General features: G+C 26.9%; 1 protein-coding gene across 1 annotated transcript; it reads left to right on the top strand.

The window, feature by feature from the left end:
• The first annotated feature begins 348 nt into the window (after positions 1 to 348).
• Positions 349 to 3,122, top strand: OCT59_024117 (uncharacterized protein). Its single transcript, XM_025315036.2, has 6 exons — positions 349 to 648; positions 714 to 777; positions 848 to 1,101; positions 1,173 to 1,589; positions 1,665 to 2,025; positions 2,092 to 3,122. Exons 1-6 carry the CDS (start codon positions 380 to 382, stop codon positions 2,818 to 2,820), a joined length of 2,094 nt encoding a protein of 697 aa, XP_025183831.1. The 5' UTR covers positions 349 to 379; the 3' UTR covers positions 2,821 to 3,122.
• The last annotated feature ends 9,247 nt before the right edge of the window (positions 3,123 to 12,369 follow it).

Here is a 12,369-nt window from a genome sequence, read left to right as displayed (position 1 = left end):
AATTTAGTTTATCATTTAGATTACATGAATCAAGCCGAAAGTCGCCGAGTCGCCGATTCGGTCATTTGCCAGGCTATTTTTGAAAGCCATAAACCTAATCTATGCTTTAAAAAAAAACTCTAATATAGCATGATTTTATTTTAGTAATTTATTTTCTTCACACGTGAATCTTTTATATTTATTAGCCAAAAGAAAATTGACATGAGTAATTTTTATTACTGATAGACAAGGGATCGACCAAATTCATTATTAATCGTACTTATTTGTGGATGTACGAATTCCGAATGTTACATATAAAAAATTACATATATAGAAAACAAATTCTTTTCTTTCTTTTTCTTTTTTTTCAATAAAAAATATAAAAAAATTTTTTTTTTTAATGTCATATATAAAAATCCCCTCTCATCTTGTACCATCCGATCCCCAAGGGTCGGATTTACTAGCTTTAGAAAGAGAAAAGGCTACATTTAATGTTAAAGAGCTTACACTCGCATTATATGGATCAAAGGAATTGGAAAAAGATAATAGAATCTTAAAAATATTAGAGAATGATCCAGTATTTGACAAATCGAATTTATATTTTATGGGAAGAACAGAATTATTTGAAAATGCTTTGAGAAAAGACAAAAGACTCGTACAATTAATTAAGTATGTAATCCTTTATTTTTTAAATTTTATATTTCATTATTATTTAAAATTGATTTTTTTTTTAGAGAGCACAAATGGAATATGGAAGAAATTCAAGCAGCAGTATCGTTTATAGATTTACCAGGTCCCGTAAGTACTAATAAAAAGATTTTATTCCTTTATTGTTTAATTGATTATCAATTTCTTATTACATTCACAGTATGGCCTTCACAGGGGAATGTTTATCCCTACAATATTTGGTCAGGGAACCGAAGAACAAAAAAAAAAATTCCTAATCCCAGCACTTAAATATGAAATAATTGGGTGTTACGCCCAAACGGAGTTGGGACATGGGTCTAACGTTCAAGGGCTCGAAACAACTGCAACATATATTCCGGAAACAGATGAATTCGAAATAAATTCGCCATATTTGACCGCATCAAAATGGTGGATTGGAGGTTTAGGAAGAACAGCGTAGGTTTAATTTGACATTGACGTAATCATATCACGTGATCTTTGGATACTAACCTTTTTGATGTACGCAGCAACCACGCAATCGTTATGGCACAATTAAAGAGCAATGGAAAGGACTATGGTCCCCACCCATTTATCATTCAAATAAGAGATTTAGAAACGCACCAACCTTTACCTGGGATAACAGTCGGTGACATCGGTCCTAAATTTGGCTATAATGCTACTGATAACGGATTTATGCTCTTTGACCACGTGAGAATTCCACGCTTTAATATGCTTTCTAAATTCTCTCAAATAAAAAAAGGTACAGGCGAATATATAAGCCCGCCGAATGATAAATTATCTTACGGTACAATGGTATTCATTCGTGCCATGATTGTCACAAGTGTTCGAACTTCACTTGCACGCGCTGCAACGATCGCAATTCGTTATTCGGCTGTAAGAAGACAATTTGTTGATAAAGATCAACCAAAAAAATCGAAAGACGGGTGAGTTAGAAATGTATATAATTTTAATTTAGTTTTTTTTTCGTTTTTACTAATATGCATTTCTAAATAATTTAGACGTATAGTAGAAACGTCAGTGCTTGATTACACAATGCAACAGTATCGATTATTCCCAGTAATCGCTCAAGCTTATGCGTGTTTTTACACAGCAAAAGCAATGATTGACCTATATATGAAATATCTTAAACAGAGTTCCTCAGGTGATTTCTCCCTGTTAGCAGATTTACACGCATCAAGTTCAGGATTAAAATCCTTAACTACCACGATGGCAGTAGATTCAATTGAAGAATGTAGAAGGGCATGTGGCGGCCATGGCTATTCAAATTTTGGCGGGTTTGTTACATTTTATCAAAATTATTTGCCAAATATAACTTGGGAAGGAGATAACTATATTTTAACACACCAAACTACTCGTTATGTAAGTAAAAATTTAAAGCTTTCTCGTTTTTTCAACTTTCTTTTAACAATTTTTTTTCTTATTTAGCTTCTAAAAACCTTCCGAGAAGTGGTGTCAAATAAAAATCCCGAAATATATGCCTCTCAATCAAAAAAGAACCCAACGTTAACTTACATTCTTGATTATATTAATAATCCAAATCAAGTTTGTAACGCAACAACTTCATTGGATTTTAAAAATAATGAACTACAGTTAAGGGCATTTGGCCATCGTGCGGCATACCTAATTGCAAATGCAGTAGATCAAATCGATAATCAAAATAAATCATGGAATTCGATGTTGATCGAAGTAAATAGAATCTCTCGAGCTCATTGTCAATATCTTTTAGTAAAAAACTTTATAACAGCAATTCAAGAGCAACCACAACCAATTACAGATGAAAAGTTGCGTATATTACATAGTAGTCCAGCATTGAAAAAAGTTATGGAATCAGTATGTAATTTATTTGTATTACATACTATGGAAAAAGAAATAGGCGAATTCTTTGAATGTAGGTTTATAACAGACTCTGAAGCTAAGTTGCTTAGGACTCAAGTATACGATTTATTACAAGAAATAAGACCAAATGCTGTGAGTTTGGTTGATGCGTTTAACATACCAGAATTTGTCCTACAATCAGCTCTTGGAAGATATGATGGAAAAGTATACGAGACGATGATCGATTGGGCTTCTAAAGAGCCCTTAAATGGGATAACTTTGGATGTTAATCCTAATAGCGAAGTTTTATTTAGAAATAAGAACAAAGCTAAACTTTAAAAAAAAAATTAGAATTAAATATAAATTAATTAAAGTAATTTATTTCCTTTACATAGAAATATATTTAAATAAAAAGTTTTAATAGAATAAACCCTCTGTTTTATTAGTAGTAATCAAGATCTTTGTTCTTGTAGAAATTTCCGTTTTAAATATTTGCATTTTCTATATTTTAATTCAATGTGTCAATGTAGTATCGATCTGTTTATTGTTTTTGATTTCTATTTTGTAGTTTTATAGCGCATTTGTTTATTATTTATTATAATTCAAATTCTTTTTAAATTAAAAAAAAATTTTAATCGATTATATGGACGTTGGCGTTCGTGTCATCATATACACAATATCAAAATGAAAGAGAGTAAAAAACAAAACAGGATGAGAAGAGCTAAGAAAAAACACTAGAATACAGAATGTAAATTACAGAATGTAAATAAACATTTTATGAAAAATTCAGCTAACTATATTATATTTTACCATTACATTATTAGAAGAACAAAAGCAACAGATTATTTAATACAAAGTGATAACAGATATATTCGATGATACTTTGAAGGAGATTTAGTAAAGATATTAAAAGACTCAGGTTATCATTCCGAAGAGTGGGAAGAGATGGATGCTGATGATGATGATATAATTACCGAAGAATCTGTTGACAGTAATTTAATTTATTTATTAAGCTTTGCCATTTGTTACATGAACAAAATTGCGTTTATACTAATTGGTTCAATCATTCATTTTTGTTGTTAAATTAACTAATCGATCAAATAATCCTTTTTCTTGCGTCTTGCTGACTCATATGCACTGTCTACCCCAACGAATTAAAACAATCCTTTTACCTCCGCGGATGGCATCATATCTGGCTGCATCCCAAACACTTTTGCTAATAATGCAGTTCTCTTCCCGTAACTTCTATAAGCCCGTTGGATGATCGTTGCAAAGATTCCTCCAAAAATTCTTTCAAACCTTTGATTCAAACATTGTAATGTGAGATCTTCCTAATTTTTTCATATTTTTCCGTACAGAATCGAAATTACCAGTTCTAATCATTTCTATGATTGCTTACAGCGATTTAAGCAGCTTATAGCGGTTTTAGCGATTTAACAATTTATAGCAGCTTTATCAATCTTATACTATAAATTAGACGGATTCATTTTTCGTTATGATACAGTGATCAGAAACGATAATTTATAACAGCCATATATATATATATATACATAAATCCCGCACTCGTACATATGTTTTGATTACATGTATAAGGAACACACTAATTTTTGATTGCCAAGCCCTAACGTTCTAAACTAGATCATAAACGGCAATAATCATGTAGTGATTTATGTTACGAGAGTGAAACGAGGAAGTAACGAGGATGTAAATTTGTGCGCAGTAAACGTCATTGATTTTCCTATAGACCGGCCTCCGGAGCAATGATCAACAGCTCGGAAGAAGTTTGTTAAACCGCTGTATGCATTCTCGTGCCACAAAATGATCACACGGCAGATCTGTGCATTGTGCAATAGGTTACTTTTTCCACTTTTAAAATTTTTCACACTTATCCTCGTATTAGTCGTATACAGCTGTTTAGCCAATAACATTTCGCAAAAAAACAGTATAAAATCCGATAATGTCTATCACGTTACTCTGCCTAAATACACTCGCGAACGCTTTCCCTGTCTACATAGAATGGAAATAGTCTTGTTGGCGACCTCAAGGAGGCTATAAATGTGAAAAAGGCACCACGTTTTAATGATATTGCTGCCGACGAACTCAAGCTATGGAAGGTGGAAATTCATGACGATTGCGACGATCTCTTGAGCACTCTCACACTCGAGAACAATGCAGAGCTGTTAGCAACAAAAAAGATTTCGAAGTACTACACCAGCCGGGGAACACATTCATGTCTTAGTTGAACCGCCTGCTTCGACCGCCACTTCGAACCGTGAACAGGAATTACTTGACCGCATCGCAGTGTTGGAGGAATCACTTAGCAAGTCCGTGTATGGTACGTATATTTTGCCAAGAAATTTGGGCGAACAATGCTCGCTGAAATCTTCAAGTTATGAAAATACTGGTAAAGGAGAAGACAACTAAAAGGTCAGAAATTGATCAATCTTCAGATTAATTTGTTATCAAACAACGCGTTTACAAGTTATTTCACAACGTATTATAATTTGGGGTTATCCTTTGCTGAGTTTGACCAACCAGTATACATTATTATATACTAAGGTATTTATCTGTCTTGCAATTTGTAAACTAGCTAAAATTGAACTGTTTGCTAACTTGCTTTCAATTTTTTTCTTTTCATTAGACAAGAACGTGTTGGAATTCGGTGAGTTCTTTGTTTTTTTTTATTTTACTGTAACGAAACGTTTACTAACGTTTCGATTTTTTCTTTTTAGATGGTTTATTATTCAGATTTCTTTAGATTTGGTAGGTGAAGGTTTTCTTTGAATCATTTTTCTTTGAATCATTTATTTTAATGAAACGTTTTTTAACGTTTCAAATTTTCATTTTTTTAGATTTTTTTCATTATCTGCTTTATTGGTGACAGCTTATGGTAAGTTTGTTTTGTTCTTCGTAATTCTTGTTTTTGTTTTTTATTAACTAATTTTTTTTGTATTATTTGTACTTACATTTTTTTTTTTTTTTTTAGGAATTTCGCAACTAAAACTGGAGGATGTTTGAATTTTTGAACTTTAACAAGCCTCCTTCTCATAATTTTAATTACATAAGGAAATTTAAGTAAAGTTCCACTGTCCTTTTTTTGGCAGAATTGGTAATTGAAAAATAGAACTGTTTCGTTTATTAAAATATTTCGTTTTAAGATTTAGATTATGGATTTGAATAGGATAGTGAATTACATCATGGCATGGTTGAATATTTTGAATATCGAAGTTTTTTTACTATTTACAAATTTATTCTTAACATTTTGTGATAAAATATGTTAGATTAGGACGTTTAATTTAATAAAATATTTTTTTCTAATTGAATAATAAGTTGATAAATTATATAAAGCAAAATAAATATTAGATAAAAATTATGCGGCTTAGTAAAATTTTTTGATTCGCTGAGGTGGGAAGGATCCACACGAATCTTTACTATTTACAGATAATAAGGATTTCACGTGGATACTGATGTTGATAACAGATTAAAACCGCCAAAGGTTCGATTCTTCCACTAATAAATCAAAATGAATCGCAATATTCGATGAACATGATGTTGAAGTAGAAATTAGTAGTCATACGGAGGTATTTTGGTATTGACTATATAATAATTAGGCTCGTAAGTCGAATTTCCGTACTGGCATATCATATGCGTTGTGATCTAGTTGAATTTAGCAAATGTTGATACTCCCGATTATGAGACTACAACTTGAGAATGTTCAAGTGACGAAATGGGCGAATCTAGTGTAATTATCTTATTAAGGATTTATACCGAGATAACCTTGGATTACCTTGCTGAATATTTTCGCTCTTGCAATGACAATGTTATCAGGAAAATAATATTCCCAATGATAGTGATTCCAACGAAATAATAGAAATCAAACATGATGATCTAGAAGAATTAGAACAGCAAATAATATTCAGTTCATTAAATGAGGTATATGGTAGTAACTGAACTTTAGATTCCATTTATTGTATTTAAGTTATATTATTTTTGCGTTTTAGTGGGAAGTAGGCATGGAGAAAATTACAGATAAATTCTTGTTAGTAGCATATCATTTTACTTTTTTTAGTTATACCCTTAAATATATAAAAATTTAAGGAGTATCAAAGACAATTGATAGCAAGTGTTAGGCGGAGAGAAACAAATTAATGTGGAATAACACATTCGAATTGTTGAAAGTATTCCAAAAAATATCTGTTGTGAATATGTACTGAATTAATTTCTCCATTATATTTTAGATCCCTACTCTGAATGGTGTCAAGTTCTTAATTCGAATCCACATAAAATTATACAACCTATTTTAACGGATTCACTCTTAATCACCTTCTATAAAGCAACAAACAACTTTTCATTGGATTGAATTATAACTTTGTAACTAAACAATGATGGTGAATTGGAAAAAAAAGCTTATCGCATATTTAACTACATGTAAGCTTACAGAAAATTATCAAAAAAACATAGGAATTATCTGTTAGAATAATAATAAATTTTATTTTCTTTTCTCTTAGTAAAGACAAGCTTCTGGTATCATCAAAACAAAAAGAAACCAAAAATAAGCATAAGGTTTTGGTTTTGGACAAATGTTTATTACTTAGATCCATTTATAAAATTGTTTTTGGAGGAGAATATACATCTTACACTCTGGAATTAAATAAAGGTGTAAATGAAAAAAAAACAAGAAAATTCTAATCTATATTCATACATCAGTAAATTTTTTGGGACATGGAACCCTAGGAATTCCAAAAATCTTATAATAAATAAATTAACTAATAAATCTATTAATAAATAAAAAAATATATAATGATAAATATCCTTAAGGATTCCTTAATGGTAAATTTGGGATTCTTAAAGATCCCTTAAAAAGATCCTCATTTATTATAGATTTAATAATGTATTTATAATATGATTTAATTAGAAATAACATACATTTTTAGTTGTATTAAGGTTATTTTAATTAAGATAAAATAATATTTTACATTTTAATGGCCTTTTTAATATATAAATATGATGTTAAAAATATATTTTAATAATAATTTAATAATAAATCATCTACATTTTAATAAGTATTTAATAACATTTTTAATATATATATACAGTAAATATAACATTAAAAATATGGTTTAATTATATTTTAATAACAGTTTGTATATATATTTGATTCTATATGAAATGAAATAAATAAATTTTAAAATATAAAAAAAAAATTACAATTATACAATTATTAAAAAAACTTATTTTGATATTTACTATATAATAATAAGAGGCAAAATTTATCAAAAAAATATTATACAAAAAGATATACTATTTATATGAAGTAAAAAGATATAATTAGTAATATTATAAAATAAAAATAACTTTATAAATCTTATCTACAATATATATATATATATATATTAAAGATTGATAGATATCTATTGAATAATTTAACCTTTATTATTCTTTAAAATACTTGTTATTAATAGACGCAAAAATTACATTCTTGGCCCTTCTCATATTATTATCTTTTCAACTTTTTGAAAAATCACCTATTTCAGTTTATTAAGATATTTGCAAATAAGAAGCATTATGTTGTATAATATATATTTCTTCACATCTGCTTCTTTTCTATCAGCCATTCTATTATATTATGTAAGTTAAGAAAGTAAGTTGTATAGATAGGGTCAAAAGATATTTTTTGCCTAACAAATATATTTATAGTTGATCCCAATTACACTAAAATTGAAAATAATATAAAACATGAGGATATATTTTAGCGTAATACCTGTTTAATAAACTATTCTACTGTAAAAAATTCTTTCTCAAAAAAATTAATAAATAAATATTGTTATACTTGTTTACAGCTTTATTTAATTATGTAGAAATACATAATTACATATATATTTAGATAAAAATATGTATCATATTTAAGAAAAGTAAAAGTATTTTATTAAAGTAATAAAGTCCTAGAAGAGAAAAGTTTAAGGTTGAAAAAATAAAGAATAAGTATTGTGAAAAAATGAGAAAGAAATGAAAAACAAATAATAAATGATAAATATAAATAAATTTATTATCTGTATTTAGTTATTTTTAGATATAAGTGACAATATATATTTATACTAAGCTATTTTTAGATATCATAAAATAATAAATCTGATTAGCATTAAAAATCACAATTATGTAATTAAAACTTAAAGTAAATTTTTCTTTTTGTTATTAATTATATTTTTTTGTTAAAAATTAATAGTTAATTATATCTAATATGATATTATAATTCTAAAAAAACTTAAAAAGTGAATTTTCCTTTTTGTTATTAATTATATTTTTTGTTAAAAATTAATAGTTAATTGTATCTAATACAATATGATTTATTATTATTAATAATTTGAGTTTTTTTTTCGAATATTAGTTAATTATCTTGATTTAGATTTTCTACTTCTTTTTCTTTAAATATTATTCTGATTTTCTAGATTATTATTATGTTATTTTGATCTTACCTATTTTTATTATTAGTGGTTCTAAAGGTCAAAGGGTGAAGTTTCTGATTTTTCTAATTATATTCTTGTTTATTTATATTATTATATGGTTCTAAAGATTAATTATATGATTTTAAAGGTCATATGAAAAAGAAGCTCTTTTGATTTATTTTTTAAATCAACTTTCTTTTTTTTTCAAATAATAATCTATTATAAATAAAAAAACATGAAATAATGGAAATAAACTGACCACCAGTACCACCTAACCTGCATCTGTTTTGATTAGCATCTCTTTTATAGCTAAGATTGAGAAGAAAAAGGAAAAAGCTGCAGCTAAAAAACAAAAAAGATCATATATTCGGCAAATATATGAAAATCGAATAGCCTAATTTCTAGTAAGTTACAGAAAAATCTGGCACTTTTTTTTTAAACTGCAAATTGCAATATAATAATAAAGTTAATTTTTATATACTTTTTTTAAAAAAAAAAATTAAAATTTAACATTAATAAATTCTTTATTAAGAAAATGTCTTTTTATAAACTTTTCAATAAAAATTAAAAGTTTTATTGTTTTCCATTTTTTAGAATAAGTAGAACACAATAATGAGATTAACTTTAAAATTAGTTAAAAAATTTTTCAGAAGGTTATTTTCTTAGCAAAGAATCTATTTACAGCATAAATGATTTGTAAAATTATCATGTATTTTTAAAATCTATAACTGAAGTTAAAATTAACATTCTTTTTATAAAGATTTTCTCTCATAGTTTTCTATTATAAAAGAATAATAATAATTAAAAAAACAATTTTATTTATTAAAAAAAGTAATAAATAATTATCAAATATAATAGCCAACATTGTTTCTTATTTTTTAAACCTAATACTTCTGTAATTTATATTTATTTTTGAGCTTATATATCCACCGATTTGCAGAATTTGCTAATCATTAGTTATGTGATATAGTACTAATTAAATCGATTAAAACCCATTTTTACATAAGAAAAAATGTCAAAAAATATATAAAAAAAACTTTTTTTAAGACCTCTTTCAAAATATTTACCTCTTTAACCTAAGTTAGTTTATTAAAAAAAAAAGAAAAACTTTACAAAATCCAGAATATTTAAATTGTCAATTAATCAGATCATCTAAATGATTCTATATAATCAGATTGACCAAATAATCAATTAACAATAAATTTAATTGATTTGGACCTCTAGTTATATTATTATAATATGCCATTTATAATATCCTTATATCTTATATATACTTGTAATGACAAAATAGTTTCAGTTGATATAGATAGTGTTAATTCTATTTATTTCATTAATTATATTTTGTCCATAAGTATATTTGTGAAATCTGACATTGAAAATATCAAAGTGGAACAGGATAATATAGGTCAAATTATTTGTATTTTATTTTGTAATACCAAAATAAAAATAACAAAACCAATATTTGAAGAAAAAAGGGAAAATTTGGTAAGATAGAATTGCTAAGGAAGAAGCAAATGAATTTAGTAAAAAGCAACATAAGATTATAAAAAAATACCTATAAAATAATACTAACCTTATTTTATACCACATTTATATTTTATCTAAATTGCTTACTTTTCTTATTTAGTATTTAAATTTCTTCTTTGCAAAGTAGGTGGTTGTTACCATAGATACATATTACTAGTTGTAAGAATAAAAGAAATTCTGTATCACATTGCTGAGTCAAATAAAATTGGGTCATTTGTGGTTTACTATGCAAAACATATTATGTTAGACTCTATTATTACATAGTGCTATTCCTTTAGTATTGTATTTTAATGTAAAAATTTTAACATAACAGAATAAACACAGAACTTCCACATGATGTAAATTATAGTCAGAATTTCTGGAAGGAATTCCCAAGGGGATTTCGAGATAACACCATATTTTTCCATGATTATATTGATACAGTACAAAAACTAGTAATTCTTGAAAATATTTTCGAAATAAGACTATATAATATTTATTAACTAACATGATGGGATTGATATTTAATATTTTGACGATATTTATTCTGACAAATAACGTCATATCTAGGGTAGTAATTTCGTTGACAAGAAACATATGGGAAGACATTATTATATTTTACTGATTCTTGTATATATCTAAATAAGCCGTCATAAAACTACTACTAACCAACATATTCATTATGTTTTAATGATGACACTTGTAATGTAGGCATCATCATTTTTTTCGTTACAGTTAATCGTTCGTTATGACCAACTTCGGATAAACTTAGAGAATAATGAAGGCGTTAGCGATAATCAATAGACCATAATGTGGCCCAGATTATAGTTTGTGCTAAGCCAAAACTGACCGGAATTAAGATGGCGCAAAATTTTTTAAATTTACTATAACAAAATATCGGTACATGTTACTTATACATTATTATAAAGAGACAGAAGAAAAGTATCAGTATATGATACATTGAGAGATTACATATAACATCGGTACAATGAGAATTTTTTTTATTAATTGTGAAATGGGATATGGAAAATTTATCGGTACATGCAATTTTTGGTACATAAGGTATCAGTGCATCGAGGTTTGAGTTGTAATCCTTTAATTAATCCACCGCAAATAAATTTTGCCGCGCCTACGTACAAATTTTATTCCATCACGCTTTGATACTACGCCACAATAAGTATTAGTTATTTACTGATCTAGTAGTATATAAATGGGTTATCATCCGAAGCCTACATTAACTTTAATTCTTGGAACTAAGATTTTTGGGGTGGTACATCTCCGTATAAAACAAATTGATCAACTAGGAATAAAAATTTTCCGTGGTCAAGATTACCATTAATATTTTGACGAAATGTTGAAATTGCCAAGAAATCTCTTGGCCGTAGTTAAATGCTAACATCTTGTTCTTTCAAGTTCACAATACCCCTTAATATAATTTCTTATAATAGATTAGTTATCAACTCATTTAATGTATCTGTTCTAAAACTGGTTACATATTATTAGTATGATAGTAATTAATTTCGTTTTTAAATGTTATTAGAATTTGGATAAATCGAGTTAACCAATCGATATAATATAATATATATATGTATGTTTATACTTTTACATACAAGTAAATATCAGCAGTATATTTTATTGTCAATATTATCAATATAATCAATATAAAAATCACAATAAAAGCGAACGATAGTAATATGTACGTACATATATATATATACGGTACAGTATATATATATTTGATAGAGATGGGCATATAACAGTTGTATAACACATAAACCGTTACGTAACGTCGTGTTATATAACAACATTATATAACGTGTCATTATATAACATTTGTTATCAATTTTGTGTTATATAATATCACAACTCTACAAATTGTAATTGTAAATATTTCATTAAATTAAGCATATTTTTTCGAATTCTTCTTTATCAGATGTTG

The sequence above is a fragment of the Rhizophagus irregularis genome, chromosome 4 (genome assembly GCF_026210795.1).
Source record: "Rhizophagus irregularis chromosome 4, complete sequence".
In the NCBI taxonomy this organism is placed as follows: Eukaryota; Fungi; Glomeromycota; class Glomeromycetes; order Glomerales; family Glomeraceae; genus Rhizophagus; species Rhizophagus irregularis.
Note: the sequence above shows the minus strand (reverse complement) of the source record. Positions and strands in the feature narration are given on the sequence as shown.